Source organism: Adiantum capillus-veneris, chromosome 30 (assembly GCF_014529385.1).
Source record: "Adiantum capillus-veneris isolate H3 chromosome 30, ASM1452938v2, whole genome shotgun sequence".
Lineage (NCBI taxonomy): Eukaryota > Viridiplantae > Streptophyta > Polypodiopsida > Polypodiales > Pteridaceae > Adiantum > Adiantum capillus-veneris.
Window position 1 is genome coordinate 80,278,611 of NC_140960.1, and position 19,653 is coordinate 80,298,263.

General features: G+C 45.0%; 1 protein-coding gene across 1 annotated transcript in view; it reads left to right on the top strand.

Moving 5' to 3' along the window:
* Positions 1-209: 209 nt before the first annotated feature.
* Positions 210-19,653, top strand: part of LOC147418279 (iron-sulfur assembly protein IscA-like 1, mitochondrial) — a 38,917-nt gene continuing 19,473 nt past the window's right edge. The window contains exons 1-2 of the mRNA XM_086507212.1: positions 210-359; positions 520-755. Coding sequence (XP_086363338.1) covers positions 548-755 — 208 coding nt within the window. The 5' untranslated portion in view covers positions 210-359; positions 520-547. The remainder of the gene's footprint in view (positions 360-519; positions 756-19,653) is intronic.

Genomic DNA, 19,653 nt, shown 5'->3' on the forward strand with positions numbered 1-19,653 from the left:
GTTTCAAACTGTGATTTCTGCGTTCTATGCTAGGAAGAGGCTAATTTCTTAGTTTTGTGCCACGTAAGAGGGGGGGGGGGGGGGGGGGGGTTAGCCCATTTTTTGCATGGGCCTGAAAGCTTCTCTTTTTCTCTTCACCCCTCAATGAGCATGCGACGTGTGGAACCACCCACCTTTGAAGCTGACTTCCGCAGGCTCATGTGAACCCAGCCTTAACTTGTGTTCGGCTCATTGTGGGTTCTTAAGGTTCCGTTGACACCCTTTCATTTTGTGAGATCATCGAGTCGGTCCGTCGGACGCAGCAAGTCGGTGGTACGCCTGGCGGGATTTCTTGTGTGCATGCTTCAGCCCATCTCGAGGTGTCGCCTCTCTCTCTCTCTCTCTCTCTCTCTCACACACACACACACACACACACACACAGAGCAGTAGCAGGTGTATAGTCATTCAGCATACAGACGCAGACGATTGTAAAGGGTTCAGATTCTAGACAATTTTGTGGCTGACACTAATTCTTATTAGGCGCATCTGAGGGGAGCACGGAAAGGCGATGTCCGCAGCCTTGCTGGCAAAGGCGGCCAGGGGTGCTTCATCATCATCATCATCCTCCTCAGCCGTACGCAGGCAAGCCCTCACACTCACAGAAGCTGCGGCCTCCAGGATCCGAGACCTGCTCTCTCGCAGGCAAAAGGATTACCTCAAGCTTGGTGTCAAAGCTCGTGGATGCAATGGCCTCTCCTATACCTTGAACTATGCAGGTGCTCCTCCTTTTCATCGCGTGCTATCCATAATTTTGTTGTAAATACACCGATGCTACTCTAATTTGATAAAATAATGCTCTCTCTAGCCGTTAGAAGACCAAACATCAATTGGGGTAAACTCATTATGTTGAAATACGATGCAAGATTACACGTTGTAATGTCCCGCACAATGCAGAAGAAATCAGCTGGAATTGCTGGTGTTCCGCTTCCAGGGCTAGAGCTTACGGAGCGTTGCAGCTGTGCCTGGCCATGTTCCATGCCACGTTGGGCCAAGGGATTGCCCTTGTTTATGCTTACCTGATGCAGCATAGCCGGCATTTTGAGCATTTGTAATGATTTCTGTCCTTTTGCTTCTCCCTCTCGTCCACGATCTCACTGTCTGTTTCTAATGGCCAGCATTTTCTCTGTGTTGTGCTACTGTTTTCCTAGGTTATCTTCTCCCACCAGTGATTCCTCTCCATCCTCCTTTTGGTGCAAGGGTGGTACATATTTGGGGATGGCCGGCCAATCTGGACTTATCCTGGATTTATCTTTGTGTAGGAAGAGTGAAGATTCGCACACCACTTTGTTCTTGTAATTATGTTGCTTCTGTTAATGCCAACAAGAATGCATCGTTTAAGCAACTTCCTTGTAATGACAATCGCACATCGATTGATCATGGCAAAAAGCGATGCACTCTTCCAAAGATGTACTCCTTGGTGAGACTTCCACCTCGCATGTGAACCATGTGGACACACGTTTCCTGCTTGATTCAGAGGCCGGGTCCTCGTATGGATGTAGTGGATGGAGACGTGTCTATGGGCTCCTCCACTTGATTACTATGTTTGTTGCCTCTTGTACATATGTTTCCTAATGCAAAGTCACATTAAATGCATCTCATACAATGTGCGTGGGTTATGTAAGCTTGACAAACGGCGTCTGACCTGGCACTATGTACATACATGTAGGGTAGACATAGTTGTCTTGCAAGAGCATAATCAACACGAATTTGCCGATCAATGTTCCTATTTTGTCGATTATTGGATTGTGTACACTGGCTTGCAAGATTTTTCGCGTTTATTGATGCTGGTTCGTCTTGAGCTTCAGCCTGTTCTGTGATACAACGATCCGCATGGCCGGTGGATGGTTGTACAATGTTTGTTGAATGGTCGAGTTCATGAATTTGGAGGTACCTATGCATACATGGCCTCTGGGCAAAGAGTTGCTTTATGGCGAGAAATTTTGTCTCACCCTTGGACCTCTAATGTATTTCTCGGTGGAGATTTCAATAATACCCTCGATTTAGATGACAACACCATGGGCAATTTGCATATGTTGCTTGCGGAAAAACACGATTGAGATGTTCTCTTTGCCTCTGCTCAAATGATTGATCTATGGTGTTGTTTGCATTCTGATGCTTTTGGTTTTATCTTTCAGCATGCTGCTCATTCTTCTTATAGAGCACGGTTGGATCGTTGGTGCTTGCTTAATGGGCAACAGTATCAAGAATTTGTATGTGACATGAGGATAGATTATGCCCTGCAGCTATCAAACCATTATCCTCTTTTGTTGTCTTTGTATTTTGGGCATTCTCTTTGTGATCGGCCTCTTCACAGGAAACGCTTGTTGCATGTTAATAATGCCTATCTTACTCATGAAGTTTTTCGACACATGATTGCCGATATTATTCCTCCGCTGCTGGCTCACATGCATATTGATTTGGATGCTGCCTGGTATCGCTTTATCATGAGAGTACAAAGTGTTATTTGTGACTATGGCGCGCATTATATGTAGCACATTCGGGGGAATGTTGTTGATGCGAAACATGTTAGTAAACAACTGCAAGAGTTGGCTGATTTGCGGCCCCTGTCTGACTCTGAAATGTGGAGTTATGTGAAGCTTATGTGTGTATTCAGCAAAATGATAAGCAGGCAATTGCTAAATGGCAGACGCATGCATGTCAACAGGCTTTTATGGATGAAGGTTGTGTTTCGAAGAAATTTTTTAAGCATCTGCATCATATAAGGGTCTCACTATCAATTAAGCGGGTTATGCTTCCCTCGGGTGCTTGGACTTCTTTGAAGCGGGAACTTGTTGATGTTATGGTTTCACATTATCGTCAGGTGTTTGCTTGTTGCCCTATCTCAGCCATCTTCGGTAGCTTGCCAAGCGCGTCAATTGTTGCTTTCTTATGTTCGTCCGATCCCGTCTTCGCAGAATGCACAATGCACTGATTCGAATTGCATGGTGCCTTGCTTGCCTTGGGCCGTTGGAGATCTCCCGGTTGGGACGGACTTACTATGAAATTCTTCCTCTTCTTTTCCGATGCTCTTAAACAGCCCCTGCTTTTCATGTTAAATGCGGCATGGGAGAAACAGGATTTGCTAGTATCATGGAAAGAGGGTTTACTTAAATTGTCACCCAAGCAAGCGCTTTATGAGCAATTCTCTCATTGGCGGCCCATAACTTTGATGCCGGGGGTTTACAAGATATTGGCTAAAATGTTGGTCCATCGCATTAAGAACTATCTGTTTACAGGACTTCATCAGGCTCAGTATGGTTTCATCCCTCGTCGTCAATTCATGGACAATTTGACTAATGTTATGATTGGCATGGAGTATGCTAAGTACACACAATAAGATGCGCTGGTCATGCAAGTTGATATTGTAAAGGCCTTTGACATTGTGCAATGGGACTTCAGTGTTGCTGCAATGAGGTGTCTAAGGTTTGGTGCTAAGTTGGGCCAATGTGGTTTATTTCTTGAATGCTTGTAGTATGTCTTTGGGGATCTTGGAAGGGGAATTGACATAATCGTGGCCTCTTGGTTGTTCGGTTAGGCAAGGTTGCCTCCTTGGCGCTTTGCTGTATGCTATTGCCACTCACCCTTTGTTGATATATCTTGATCACTTGACCTCTGCGGAGCGTCTTCATGGTTTGCAGTTACCATTGGGTCATACCTTTATTGGGCAGGCTTATACGGATGATATAACCGGCTTGTACAACTTAGAGGGTGGTACTATTTCAATTACCTGTTAACTTTACACAGAGCACTGAGAAGGGAAGAGAACACAGTTGCGTCCAGCGACTAGAATGTCACTGCGCATGTGAGACCGACACTCTATAGGCCCCAAAGACTGGCGCCCCTTTCGGTATTTCTTTATTCAAATTAAGGTAGACGATCCGACCACTCCGCACAAGCTTTCACAAAGCTGTCCAAACCTGGCGAGGGCTGAAAACGCAGGTTTTTGACCTGATTTTGGCAGCATAACGGCGCAAAAACCCATGTAGGTCAAAAACACTTGTTTAGGACGGATTCCCTTGCTATCTGGAAGCTTTATGGTGAGCTGTCACAGAAATTCAGCGGGCTGTAATTCCCTGTTTTTCACCGCCGGGTGCCCAAAAGCCTGTACACTCATTCCAGGGCTCTCACGAGGCTCCCCTGGTGTTCCCTTGCAGTTTAGGTGCAAAACCCTAAACCTGCAGAAAAACACAGCAGGCTGTAATTCGCTGTTTCGGATCGTTTTTAGCGGAGCGAACACGCCTACGTGTGTCCCAAGGGCTCCCGCACGCAACGGGACAGTTCTCCTGTGAATTGGACGATTTTTCACGCGAGAAAACTCTCCGAACTCGCAATCTTTCGTGATGGAACTGTGCGTACCTGTGGGGGATTAGCAATTAGCTAATCCGGTTCCTGTTCAGAAGGCTCTTGCCTTGGCAAACACGCATAAACCTCCAGAACTGTACATGTTCAACTGAGTAGCCCAACTAGTGGGGCATTACCATATGTTTCAAAGGGGGGAGAGAGATGCACGAGAGAAAATCATCGCGCTACATGAGACAGAGGAGAAGGCAAGCTTTCCATTAAAGCTATAGACCTGCACCCACTACTCACACACACACTGTAACTCACTTATGATAAAAAATCAGCCTCCTCTCTCAAATTGGGCACCCCCTCTTCATGCTGGAAGTGGCAAAACTGCCTGGAGCCGCCATGTGTCCAGTTTGTGCCTTTTGAGTTAATTCTCTAGTTCCCACTGACTTATAAAGTTATAAGTGACTTTCCGAGTGGCCCAAACTTCATTTGGCGCACACAAGCTTCCATACTCATCAGAATTCAGTGCTAACTGGCCCGACCAGTCCCAGACTGACCGACCCAAACTCCCGCTGTGAGAAACCTATTCGCCCGCAGCCGTTTCACACTGGCCATGCAATGTCCACTTGCACCTTTTCAAGGGTTCCGGGAAAAACAAGTAAAAATAAAATAAATAAAAATATCTAGTACTTATTTATCTCCTGATATCACATATATTCTATGATGGGAATCCAAGATATACATGCTTCCAGAAATGTAGCGTTGGACGATTAAACAATCCCACCAACCTGGCTACGACACATATATCAAGCATAGAAGTCTTCTAGTGTACTCTCAAGCACAAACTTCTCTAGCTAAATTCTGTATGGAAAGAGTAGATACAATTGCTTAACTACTCTCTGAACCATGCTCTTGTCTTGCTCCAGAAAAGGCTACATCAAGTCACTGTGGGTTCCATCTGAAAGGCTTCAAGATACAATTGCAATAGCTGAGGTGAATCAACCAATTCAGACTCTTCCATCCATTTGGCATCCAACGATGGATAGTTCTTGAACTTCACCACATAGCGTCTTGCAACCTTTCCTCTAACCTTTCTTTCTTTATGTGCCAATATCTGTTCAGGAACAAGGATTTCATCCAATTCTTCCACTTCGGGTTGTTCCTCATCAAGCATATTCTCTGGCACATCACCGACAAAGGGTCTTAGAAGGCTGACATGAAAAGCATTATGTATTTTCCAGCCTTGTGGTAGCTTTAACCTGTAAGCTACATCGTTGATCTTTTCTGAAATTTGAAAAGGACCATAATATCGCATACTGAGCTTAGGAAACAAGCGTTCCTTGCCTTTCCTTTTCCTTAACCTGGCCTTTTCAAAGTGCAAAAGCACCCAATCACCAAGTGAAAATACAAGTTCACGACGGTGACGATCAACAACTTTCTTTTGTTTAGCCCGAGTCTTCTCAAGAGCAATCTTTATCTTCCTGTGTGTTTCATCCATATCTTGCACATACTTGTCCTGTGTGTTTCATCCATATCTTGCACATACTTGTCTGCCTCAAAAATCTTGTCCTTAGTCTGCAAAATGGGCGGGACTTTCTTCCCTCCTTCCACTATCTCAAATGGTGCCTTACCTGCTGATGTATGCACTGTGTTATTGTAAGCATATTCAACCAATGAAAGATGGTGTTCCCAAGTTGCCTTGTGCTCTGACACATAACATTTGAGCAGGTCCAGAACAATAGAATTTGCCTCTTCTGACTGTCCATCAGTTTGCGGATGAACGAAGAAGAGAACTTTAGCGTAGTGCCCATGTTCTCAAACAATGCCTTCCAGAAAAGACTCGTCATACGTGGATACGTGGATCCCTGTCACTGACAATTGACTGAGGCATTCCGTGGTATTTAAAGATATTGCTCATGAATATCTTGACCATGTGTTCTGGCTTTATCTTCTTCCTCACAGGAATGAAATGGGTCTGCTTACTGAACCTACAAATGATAGTCCAAATTCCATCATTGCCTGTTTGCGTCCTTGGAAGATCAAAGATAAAGTCCATTGCTATGCTTTCCCGTGGCCTATCTGGGATCGGCAATGGCTGCAACAATCCCGGTTGCTTTTGTCTGTCAAATTTGACTTTTTGGCATACTAAGCATGATCTTACAAATGTGTCAACATCTTGACGTAAAGCTGGCCAATAGAAGAATGCCTCAACCCCTTTCACTGTCGCATCAATTCCACGATGCCCAGCATAAGGTGGAGCATGACTTTCCATCAAAATCTTGGGCCGTAACTGTTTGGTAACGCATAACTTTCCATGCATCATGAGAAAGTCATTCTTAAGCATATAGTGCTCATGATGTTGCCCATCAACAAGCTGGTCATAGATCCTTGCAAAATCTGAATCTTCAGCATATTGTGTCTTCATTTCGTCTAGTTTACAATGGTACGGAATTGACACTGTTGAAATTTGGGGCTTTCGTGACAACGCATCAGCCACCACATTCTTTTTCCCTTGCACATGCACAATCTGAAAATGGAACATTGACAAGATGTTTGCCCATCGCATGTGTTTGTCAGACAACTTCGTCTATGTGAGAAAATATCGCAAGGTTTGATGATCCGTTTGGACAACAAAATCAGCCCCTAGCAGATAGTGTTTCCAACTAGTGAGAGCATGAATTACTGCCAGCAATTCTTTCTCATAGACTTGCAAGTTTCTTTCAGTCTTCAAAATAATTCTGCTCTCATACTACTCGGCCATTCTGCATTAGAATTGCACCAAGACTATGGCCACACGCATCACACTGAACGACAAAAGGTTTCGAAAGATCTGGCAAAATGATTACCGGGTCTGAAGTCAGCTTCTCTTTCAAGTGTTTGAACGCTAAAATTTCCTTGGCTGTCCACTTGAAAGTAACTCCTTTTCCTTGTAGTGCATGGAGTGGAGAAGCAATCTCAACACAATTTCGGATGAACCTTCTGTAGTAGGAACATAAGCCTAGAAAGCTTCGAATGTCATGTATGGACTTCAAGTCTGGCCATGATCTAATTGCTTCCACTTTCGCGGGATCCATGCGTACCCTATCCTTTGAAACAATGTGCCCAAGGAAGTGAATCTCTTGCAAAAAGAATTCACTCTTCTTCGCATTAAGGAGTAGCCCGTTCTTACGTAACTCATTGAAAACTGCAGCCAAGTGATCTCTATGCTCCTCTTCAGCCTTCGAATAGACAATCATATCATCAAAGAAGGTACGTACGAAGTTTCTATGTGGTCTAAAAATTCTGTCCATCATTCTATTAAACGTGGCAGGAGCATTTGTGAGACCAAATGGCATGACAAGAAACTCATAGAGACCAAATGTTGTCCTGAACGCAGTCTTATGAACATCTTCTGGCCTAATGCGTATCTTATGGTACCCACTCTTTAGGTCTATTCTTGTAAACAACGACGCTCCCTCAAGCCGATCAAGAATGTCATCTATCCTCGGTATGGGGAACCTGTTCTTGATAGTATTCTTATTCAAGGCGCGATAGTCAATGCACATGCGCCATGAACCATCCTTCTTCTGCACTAAGAGTACAGGCGAACAAAAAGGGGATGAACTGGGCTGAATCAGCCCCTTCTCTAAAAGCTCGTTGACCTGACTTATAATCTCTTTCTGTTGGGCTGCACTAACCATGTATGGTGGTCTATTCGGTGGACTAGAACCTGGCACAAGATCTATGGTATGATCCTCAGGTCTCTCAGGAGGTAACTCCCTTGGCAAAGAGTCCGAAAAACAATCACTGAAACCACTCAAAAAAGTTGACCTGTCTTTATCTAAGGTAGACAAATTAGATACAACTTGAGGTACTTCTTTTGCAAAGATCAAGTACCAGAAAGATGATTCTTTATTACAGATGAAATAGCAGAAACAACTGGAACAGACTCGCCTTTAAGCTTTACATCAAGGACATGAGTCTTTCCTCTATGTACAAGGGTAATCTTTTTGTTGTAAGTATCCACCATAGCATGCAACCTGTAACACCATGGGATACCCAGTAACACATCACAGCCCTCAAGTGGCATAATTGTTGGGATATAAAGCCCAATGTGGTTGCCCAGGTAAGTGGGCGGGCCGCCAGGTATGTACACATATTCTTTTGTAAAAACCTAATAAGAACTCACTATGCTCTACACATTATAGTAGAGCGAGTTCACCATATCGTCGTGCTCTTCTTCTCGCACTCTCTCTCGCGTCGCACTTCCGCTCGTACTCCTTCAACTGGTATCAGAGCTCAGATCGAGGCTCGGGGCAGCATTTGCAGGTAGCCAGAGTCACCTGCTCAGATTGGAGTGAGATTCGACAGGCGAAGACACAGCCCCAAATCCTGTGGGAAAGCTTGAAGGGCTTGGTGTTCTCAGAATTTCATTCTGAGGTCATCTCGACCACCGTTCGGCTTCGACAGAGTTCTGCGCAGGCCATTTTTGACTACGTGGTCTCGGCGGGTGCAGATCCGACTCTGCAAGGTGCTGAGGATAGCGGCACTCCCAGAGTGCTGATTTGTGGCTGTCTACACATCGAAAGACGGCTCACAGTTCTTGGAGGCGTGTCACATACGACACGGGCGCATCTACACACAGATTGTAGGCAACATCCATCTAGTTCATCAGTTAGCTTGTGTTTGCTGCTTGATATTCTAGACTTCATCGTGACATTGCAGGTACTTCCATATGGGATGTATTGTCAGAGATGATGTATGTCTGTTGAGGGTTTGCTGGCTGTGAGTCATGCAGCAAACAAACGCCGCAGCGGTTACAGCATACAGTGGGAAATTTGTGGATGTATGACTTTGTGGGAAGTCTATGTACTGTCAGATTTACTGCAGCCTTTGTTGAGGGTCGAGTGAGGTTTTATTGAGCTGGGGGATTCTCGAATGTTGAGATCCTTTTGGTGATACAGGTCTTGGAGCGATCCCTCGAGCACCCTTAGATAGGCAGCTAGGATGTATTGACTGTGAGTTAGACAGTTGGGACTGCATCTTTGCTTTACTGCCGTTGAGGCACTGTCGTAGTCTATGCTTACAGGACAGTGAGAGACAGTACAGGTGCAGGACAGGTTTACCCACAGCTTACAGTGTTAGAGAGATAGTGGTTTTTTGAGCTGTTTTTGGTCTGTTTTTGAGTACACCAGAGTCATTTTACAAAGGAGACTCTATCGAAATTTCTGCAGAATTTGAAGCTTTCTTGGTTCATTTGACAGGTTGATATTGGTTCAGAGGTCAGTTTACAGGGGAAACTTTGCCGAATTTTTCCCGGGAAAGTAAACTACTGTGAAGCGTAGCTATGACTGGATCACAGGACACTGCTCTTTACAATATCAAGAAACTGGATGGAACCAATTTCCCATTGTGGAAGAAGCAGATTTGGCACGTGTTGGTACAAAAGAAGCCGATAAAACCTATAAAGCTCAAGGGGATAAAACCAGAAGATATGGACGAAGATGAATGGAGCGAAATGGATGAATTGGCACTTTCTATCATTATGCTGACTTTGGCAGAAAGCGTTTACTTCAATGTAGCAGACGAGATGTCGGCTTATCAAGCATGGTTAAAGCTGAGTGATCTTTATGAGAAGCAGAGTGCAGCTTCACAGGTATACTGGCTTAAGAAGCTTGTTGACTTGAAGATGAAAGAAGGGACCTATGTCCAATCATCTGAATGAATTCAACACAATCTATAGTCAGATGTCAGCTCAAGGTGTCAAGTTTGATGAACCTATTAGAGCTATGTTCTTGTTGATCACATTGCCGGAAAGTTGGGACATTTTTCGCACAGCTTTGAGTAATTCTGCACCTCCAGATGGTTTGAACATAGCAAGTGTAGAAGGAAGTCTGCTTACTGAAGAAACCAATAGAAAGACAATGGACAAAGGCAAAGGAACAGCCTTAGTTGTCAGGGGAAGGACCAAAGAAAAGTACAAAGGTGGAAAGAGGAATTAGTCTTGTAGCAAGTCCCGCAGTGCTAAAGGCAAGAGTGACATAGAATGCTACCATTGTGGCAAGAAGGGTCACATGAAAAGAGATTGCAGAGAATGGAAAGCAGAAAAAGGCAAAGAGAAAGCTGAAGACCATGGTGAGAAGAACAAGTCCTCAGTGAAGATTCAAGAAATAAATGTGACAAACACTGTTGCAGAGGATGACAGTCTAGTGTCAGGAGACATCTACTTCTTGAAGAATACAATGGACTCAGCTCTTCTTACAACATCTGATGGAAATGCATTGAGTGACTGGATTATAGACCGAGGGGCATCACTTCATGTGTCTCCAAAGAAGGAGTGGTTTACCTCTTATGTGACCACTAAAGATCATGTTCGGCTAGGCAATGGGCAGACATGTGAGATCTAAGGTGTTGGAGATGTTCAATTGAAGTTTCAGAATGGCTCTTCTTTCACGCTGAAGAATGTAAGACATGTTCCCGCAATTACAAAGAGCTTGATCAGCACAGGTTTACTTGATGATGCTAGCTACGTCACCACTTTTGGACCGAACATGTGGAAGATATCCAAGGGTTCTATGACAGTAGCACATGGAGTAAAGTCTGGAGGACTTGACATGATTTATGTATCAAATGTCTCTAAAAATGTAATCAATGTAACCGAGCAGCCGAACGTTTCTTTATGGCATAGCCGGTTAGGACATATGTCCAAGAAGGGAATGGAAATCTTGTCTCGTTCTAGTTATTTGCCTGGCTTGTCATTTACTGATTTTGAATTTTGTGAATATTGTCTGTATGGTAAGCAAACACAGCAGCCACATAAGCATAGAAGCAGTAGAAGAGATACACAATTGGCACTTGTTCATAGTGATTTGTGTGCACCTATGCCTAACCTATCTCTAGGGGGAGCTTCTTACTTTATGACATTTATAGATGATTACTCAAGGAAAGTATGGGTTTACTTTCTCAAGCACAAAGATGAAGCATTTAGTGTTTTCAAAACGTTTGTGACACTTGTGGAGAATCAGAGTGGCAAGAAGCTTAAATGCTTACGCACTGACAATGGTGGAGAGTATGTTTCAAAGGCCTTTGAGGACTTTTGTGAGTCAAAAGGTATAAAACGTGAACTTACTGCTCCTTACAATCCTCCTCAAAATGGTGTTGCTGAAGGATGAATAGGATCATACAAGAGAAGGTCAGAAGTATGTTGTCTAATGCACAGCTGCCAAATGGGTTTTGGGCTGAAGCTGAATCAACAGCTGTTCATCTTATAAATAGATCTCCTAGCAAGGTTTTGCAGAAGGATTTAGTGGCAGAGATGGTATGGTCAGGCAAGGTGCCCTCATACAAGCATCTCAGAGTCTTTGGCTGTGAGGCATATACTCACGTTGCAAATGAATTTAGGAACAAACTTGAGCCAAAGAGTAGAAAGTGCATCTTTCTAGGCTATGGTAATTCTGGTGAGATGGGGTACAGACTTTGGGATCCCGAATCCAGAAAGGTTATCCGCAGCAATGATGTTCACTTTAATGAAGCCAAATATCATTCTAAACCATAGAGGGTTGAGGAAATTAGAAGAGTTGTCTTCCAAGAAGATGGACTTGCACGTGCAAGACAAAATGTTAGGGCTCAAGAGAAGCAAGGACAGGATAGAGTGGAACCACAGGTTGTGGCTGAGCCTGAGCCACCTATTGTGCGTAGATCTGGACGTATCACGCGACCTCCTGATAGGTTTGTTCCATCTATGAACTATGTCATGTTGACTGATTGCAATGAGCCTTCATGTTACAAGGAAGCAATGCAAATGAAGGACTCCGGGAATTGGCAATTGGCCATGCAGTCAGAGATGACAGCTTTGCATAAACACCAGACATGGAAGCTAGTTAAATTACCACAGGGCAAAAAGGCTCTACCTTGTAAATGGGTTTACAGGTATAAGATCACCACTCATGATAGTCAGCCAAAGTACAAAGCAAGGCTTGTTGCCAAGGGCTTTAAGCAAGAACAAGGCATTGACTTTGATGTAGTCTTCTCTCCGGTGGTCAAGATGACTACAGTGAGATGCTTTCTTGCATTGGTTGCCATATTAGATTTGGTGTTGCACCAAATGGATGTCAAGACAGCGTTCTTGCATGGTGATTTAGATGTGGAAATTTACATGCAGCAACCAGAACGGTTTGTTGAGAAAGGCAAGGAAGATTGGGTATGCCAGTTGTTAAAGAGTCTTTATGGCTTAAAACAATCACCGAGGGCATGGTACCATAAATTCCACAAGTTTATGCTTTCTCAAGGCTACAAACGTAGTGAGTTCGATCACTGTCTATATACAAAGAAGGCTAAGGATGGTAGTTGGCTGATCCTTATTTTGTATGTGGATGACATGTTGATTGTTGACAAGCACTTGGAAGAAATTTCAGCTTTGAAGTCAAAGATGGCAAAATCGTTTGACATGAAAGACATGGGTGAGGCAAGTCATATACTTGGTATGCGCATTGAGAGAGACAGATCAAAGAAGTTGATTTGGTTATCTCAAACAGAGTGTATTGACAAGGTTTTGCAACGTTTCAATATGGAGAAGGGAAAGGCATTGAGTGTTCCATTGCCACCATATGTGAAACTTAGCAAACAAGATTGTCCTGTGTCTGAGGAAGAACAGGCTGAAATGGATAAGATTCCATATGCGTCTGCAGTGGGTAGTTTGATGTATGCAATGATTGCTACTCGCCCAGACATTGCATTTGCAGTGGGAGTAGCAAGTCGATACATGTCAAACCCAGGCAAGAAACATTGGGAGGCAGTGAAAGGAATATTGAGATACCTGAAAGCTACAAAGAGTATGCGCATATGCTATGGGAGTCAGGAGCTAAGTGTAAAGGGTTTTACAGACTCAGATTATGCAGGTGACTTAGACAACCGAAGGTCTACGTCAGGGTATGTCTTTACATTGGCTGGTGGAGCAGTATCATGGCGTTCTAGATTACAAGATTGTGTTACTCAGTCTACTACAGAGGCTGAATATGTTGCAGCATCAGAGGCATGCAAAGAATCAATTTGGCTTAATCGACTAGTAACAGATTTGGGAATCAAAGAAGAGATGCCTGTGTTATATTGTGATAGTCGAAGTGCTATACAATTGGCTCGCAATCCAGTTTATCACTCAAAGACAAAGCATGTGGATGTGAAGTATCATTTCATCAGGGAAATGCTCGAGGATAAGCAACTTCAGCTTGTCAAAGTTCACACCACAGAAAATCCTGCTGATCTACTTACAAAAGGACTTCCCTCAGAGAGCTTTGCGCATTTTCGCAAGCAGTTAGGTGTAGGGTAGTACATCACTTCTCTACATCTCTTGTATATTAGCTTGTATAGTAGCTTCTCTCACACTTAAAGTACCACATTGGACTTTAAGTGGGAGGTTGTTGGGGTATAAACCCCAATGTGGTCGCCCAGGTAAGTGGGCGGGCCGCCAGGTATGTACACATATTCTTTTGTAAAAACCTAATAAGAACTCACTATGCTCTACACATTACAGTAGAGCGAGTTCACCATATCGTCGTGCTCTTCTTCTCGCACTCTCTCTCGCGTCGCACTTCCGCTCGTACTCCTTCAATAATATGAAATTCTTCCGCATCCACATAGCTCTGAATGTGCAGACGAAGCTTTCCCAAAATGGGAGTAAGGGGCTGTGAATGACCTGGGCATGCCAAACCTGCTTCCCCTGTCATACCCATCTCCTCTGCACGAATGCCCAACTTTGATGCCAATTCTGGTGATATGAAATTTGCACGGGCTCCTGGATCAAAGAAAACAAGCACTGTTTGGTCTCTAACTTCGCCCCAAGCTCTGCACAGCTCCGTGGCATCTGTGTTTGGCTGGTCTCCAACCAAATCTGGAACAAGTCCTGCACTTGGCTTTGGCTTCTTCCCTTTATGGTCTGACTTGTCATCCTTATCCTGTGACTTCTTCTGTGGGCATTCATTTGCAAAATGTCCTTCCTGTTCACAAATGTAGCATTTCTTGGCCTCCCTAAGAGCTTTCCGTTCTTCAACAGTTTTGCCAGAAAAATGTCTCTTTTGTCCTTGTCCTCGTCTCGAAGAAGACTTAGACTGCTTCTTGGACGTATCACCTTCTTCAGTGGAGGGCTTCTTTGTGGGAGGCTCAGAAGGCTTTGCTGCAACATTGCCCTTGGCTGAAAACTGTTTGCCTTGGGACCCTTTCTTGTGGCTATTAAATCCATTGGAATCTCCCTTTGACAGATTGCTGGCCACTCTTGCATTCTCTATCAATTGAAACATATTCATGACAGTAGTCTTTGTGCAGTAGTCCTTGATTTTCTTGGGCAATCCGCAACAGTACTTCTCAATATGTTCTGACAATGGCACAAACCTGTAAGAGGTGACTGTCAACAACGCGGCCCAAAATTGTTTATTGTACTCTTCCAGATTCACACACTGTTTAGCATTCAACCCGTGCCATTCTGTCATCACATCCACTTCGAAAGTGTTTGTTAACCATGCAGGCGTAAAAAGCTGTTTGAATTGTACCCACGTTGTTGAGGCTTGACCCTGGTTCAACAATGCGGTCCACCATTGAAGCGCATTCCCTTTCAAGAAAGTGGTAGCCTTGCGTATCTTTGAAGATTCCGTGAAGTTTCCTCCAGCATAAGCTGCATCGAAGTGTTGTATGAAGGTCAAAGCCTTCAATTGATCCTCAGTTCCTCTGAAAGTTTCAAACTTCACTCCCTGCCCACCTTCCTTGTAATCCTTAAGCTGACTTAAAGGAGCCACATTATCATAAACATGTGCCTGTAACAGTGGTGCTACATGATTGTTCATTCCAGCACTCGCATCAACTGTTTTACCTGTGGTATCTGCATTTGGTACGTATGGCTGCGAAAAACCAGCCATACCAAATTGTGTTCCAGGCACTCGAAACTGGCCATAGGCACCTTGAAAACCCGGTTGGACACCCATGTTCGCGTACATAGGGTTACCCATGCTTGTTTGCATTGTCCCGAACACATTCCCTGGCATATAACCTGTGGAAGGTAGAGCCATAGCTTGAAACACTGAACCACCTCCAAAATAACCAGGATAAGTAATAGGTAATGGAAGGGTCTGACGCATAGCGTGTTCATTACTCCCTTGACCATTCACAATTGGTTCTTGTCCAGCTAAAGCAAGTTGCTTTGGATCATTGGACACCGCTAGTTGCTCAACCACATGGGCTTTCCCTCGAGCATCATGAGTCCTCTGCGCATTGGAAATCTCCTTTTCCTGCAACGGCTCAGTCGTGCCCTGTGTAGGAGGCTGAAAACCCTGTGTCGGAGCTTGTAAGAACTCCTGCATCCTTGGGTTGTTAGCCAACTGCTGAAACATGTCCATGCAGCAACGCAATTGAGTTCTAAACAACCTGTCCTCTTCTTGAAGAGTTGAAGGAACTTTCTCCGTGCCATGTGAGGAAGATCCCTCTTCAGGTGCTTGGTCTCTCTTCTCTGCCATATCGACAAGCTCTATGTTGCTTTCACCCACAACAATCCACGTTGCACTTTTTGAAGAAAAAGTGACTATCCCGTCGATGGAACCATATAACCGGCGTGTACAACGTAGAGGGCGGTACTATTTCAATTACCTGTTAACTTTACACAGAGCACTGAGAAGGGAAGAGAACACAGTTGCGTCCAGCGACTAGAATGTCACTGCGCATACAAGACCGACACCCTGTATGCCCCAAAGACTGGCGCCCCTTTCGGTATTTCTTTATTCAAATTAAGGTAGACGATTCGACCACTTCGCACAAGCTTTCACAAAGCTGTCCAAATTTGGCGAGGGCTGAAAACGCAGGTTTTCGACCTGATTTTGGCAGCATAACGGCGCAAAATCACCTGTAGGTCAAAAACACCTGTCTAGGACGGGTTCCCTCGCTATCTGGAAGCTTTCTGGTGAGCTGTCACAGAAATTCAGCGGGCTGTAATTCCCTGTTTTTCACTGCCGGGTGCCCAAAAGCCTGTACACGCATCCCAAGGCTCTCACGAGCGGTGTTCCCTTGCAGTTTAGGTGCGAAACCCTAAACCTGCAGAAAAACACAGCAGGCTGTAATTCGCTGTTTCGGATTGTTTTTAGCGGAGCGAACACGCCTACACGTGTCCCAATGGCTCCTGCACGCAATGGGACAGTTCCCCTGTGAATTGGACGAGTTTTCACGCGAGAAAACTCTCCGAACTCGCAATCTTTCGCGATGGAACTGTGCGTACCTGTGGGGGATTAGCAATTAGCTAATCCGGTTCCTGTTCAGAAGGCTCTTGCCTTGGCAAATGCGCATAAACTCCCAGAACTGTACATGTTCAACTGAGTAGCCCAACTAGTGGGGCATTACCATATGTGCCAAAGGGGAGAGAGAGATGCACGAGAGCAAATCATCGCGCTACATGAGACAGAGGAGAAGGCAAGCTTTCCATTAAAGCTGAAGACCTGCACCCACTACTCACACACTGTAGCTCACTTATGATAAAAAATTAGCCTCCTCTCTCAAATTGGGCGCCCCCTCTTCATGCTGGAAGTGGCAAAACTGCCTGGAGCCGCCATGTGTCCAGTTTGCCCCTTTTGAGTTAATTCTCTAGTTCCCACTGACTTATAAAGTTATAAGTGACTTTCCGAGTGGCCCAGACTTCATTTGGCGCACACAGGCTTCCATACTCATCAAAATTCAGTGCTAACTAGCCCGACCAGTCCCAGACTGACCGACCCAAACTCCCGCTGTGAGAAACCTATTCGGCCGCAGCCGTTTCACACTGGCCATGCAATGTCCACTTGCACCTTTTCAAGGGTTCCGGGGAAAACAAGTAAAAATATAATAAATAAAAATATCTAGTACTTATTTACGGAAGGCAACAGGAAAAATACACCTCCTGGTGATAGATGACCCCCCAGCAAGGCCTAGCGTTTCTGCAACACAGCAGCAAGGCAAGTGTTTTGCACCCATAGGACAGCCTTGGCGTTTTTACATGGCGGATCATCCTGGGCGATCACAAGACACAGCAAATCAGCACCAACGTTAGCAGATTCCCCGGTGACAGCAAATCAGCCCTAGCGTTAGCAACTTCCTCAGCAAAGACATATTTCAGCCAAGACATATTTCAGCCCCTAGGGTTTTTGGTTTGCAGATCCACCTCAGCGTTTTGCAGATCTTCGCGACGGAATCAGTCCTAGACTCAGCGTTTTCAGTTTTCAGCAGTCAGTTTCCGCAGTAGAACCCCCGAACCTCTCAGATCTCACCTTCCCGCAGCAGATCCTCGTCGCACAGTCAGATCCCGCAAAGTTTGTAGATTCAGTCCGGAAAACGCAGATTTCAGCATCTGCGTTTTCAGCGCATCGTCGTCGCATCGTCGTCATCGACATAAAGTCAGAATTCAGTAGATAAAGATTTGCAGATTTCAGCCCTTAGCATCTTCAGATTTCAGCCCGTCTCGTTGTCGTCCTCATCGTCGTCGACATCATCGGCAAGTCCAAGCATTGTAGAGATTTGTGCAATCATAAGTAGACCGCTCTCGCCATAGAGAGTGGGGCCTTCGGAGGAGGGTGTGACAACATTCTGGTGTCATATTCTTCTCTCTCTACCTCTCAGTCTCAACACCTTCATTCACAGTGTTCATCACTTTGTTTGTGTCCATTGCACTCTCTCACTAAAGGAACGGAAGGTTCTCCCTTCCGTAAGTAAAAGGAACCCTTGAGCACAGTTCGGAGCACTCATCTTGAGCAAAGTTCAACATTGACTTCCGTTGCACCTTACATTGGTATCATAGCTTTGGCAGTGTTCTGTATCACTCAAGGAAAGAACCACGGAATATTTTTTGCTTGTTGCGGTCGCACGTAACCCAAGACCTCTTGGGCGTGTCAATTCCTAATCGTGTTTTTGAAGAGTGACAGGAAATTCAAGAAAGAAGGGCTTGTCCAGGCTCCCCTTGTGCCTCTTTTCACTCATTGAGAGCGGACCGTGCACTTAGCGGCTGGCCAATTGATGTGAGGTGGGAAAAAGCAACCTTGGTGTGAGCGCAAGGCCGCCAAGGGGTGCGCCCGCGAAAAAGAGCAGAACTTGGGTGAAGAGAAGATCCTTCTCTAACACAGATTGCAAGCGAAAGAAGAACCTCAAGAACCTAAGAACCGCAAGACCCCCAAGAACCTCAAGAACCTATGAACCTCAAGACCCCCAAGAACCTCAAGACCCTCAAGAACTCAAGACCCACAAGAACCCAAGTTCCTTGTTATCTTAAGAACCAAAGATCACAGTGTATGGTCATCACCCGAAGCGGAATGGATACTTTGCATGGAGGTGATGGGCATTACAGTAGCGAAGAAGAATCTCACCACCAAGGAGTTTTTTCGGACCCTCCCCCTTCTCCATCTACGCCACGGATTGTACCAAATCCTATGGAGGCTTTGGTCATGTCGATGATGGACATGATGGCACAACAACAAGAAGCAAATCGCGTTGTGATGGCACAACAAGAAGAAGCGAATTGCGTTGCAATGGCACAATAAGAAGCGAATCGCATTGCGATGAATCAACAAGAATCGCAACGCGTTACCTTGGAGCGTGAGCGCCAAGAACGACAGGATCCTTCGAGGAACGGATGATTCGCGAGCGTGAACAAGCGCACTTGGCGGACAAGGAACGAAAAGAAACAAAAGCAGAAAGAAAGGCAGCTTTGGAACGTGAGCGCGATGATGCGCGCTTGGCGGCTGAAGAAAGACGAGTGGCCTTGGAGGCCGATCGTGAGGCACAGAGAGAATTACGCATGCAAGAATTGGTTCGATAGGTTCTTGCCTCGAAGTCCGAGCCAACCAAAGATGTTGGTAGTTTATCGTGGTGCAGGCCGAGATTCGGACTCCAACAACCCAGTCACAGAGAAGTTGACTTTCAGTAAGTATAATGGTAAGATGGATTCTACTGTTATTCATTCTTGGTTGCATCAATTTAATGCTTATTATGTGACAACTAAGAAGACAGGCAATAGCAAGGTTTGGACGGCAGCCATGTACCTTGTGGGTGATGCCATTAATTGGTACCACGCATGGCAAGAGGCACAGTTGACCGCGCACCTAGAGGAACCGACGAAGACACGCCCCTTTCTTTCAATTGGGCCGACTTCCAAGACAAGCTCAAGGCGCGGTTTATGTCTCCTCAGTACCTCGCACGATTGATGCGGTCTCAAGCAAAATGGTATACCAGTTATGTCTTTCTCTAATCGTGTTTTGCAGCTCCGCACTCAATTACGCAAATCGGATGCGGAGCGCAAAGAGGCATTCCTTTATGGATTGGACGAGTATATCAAGTATGATGTCGAGGTGC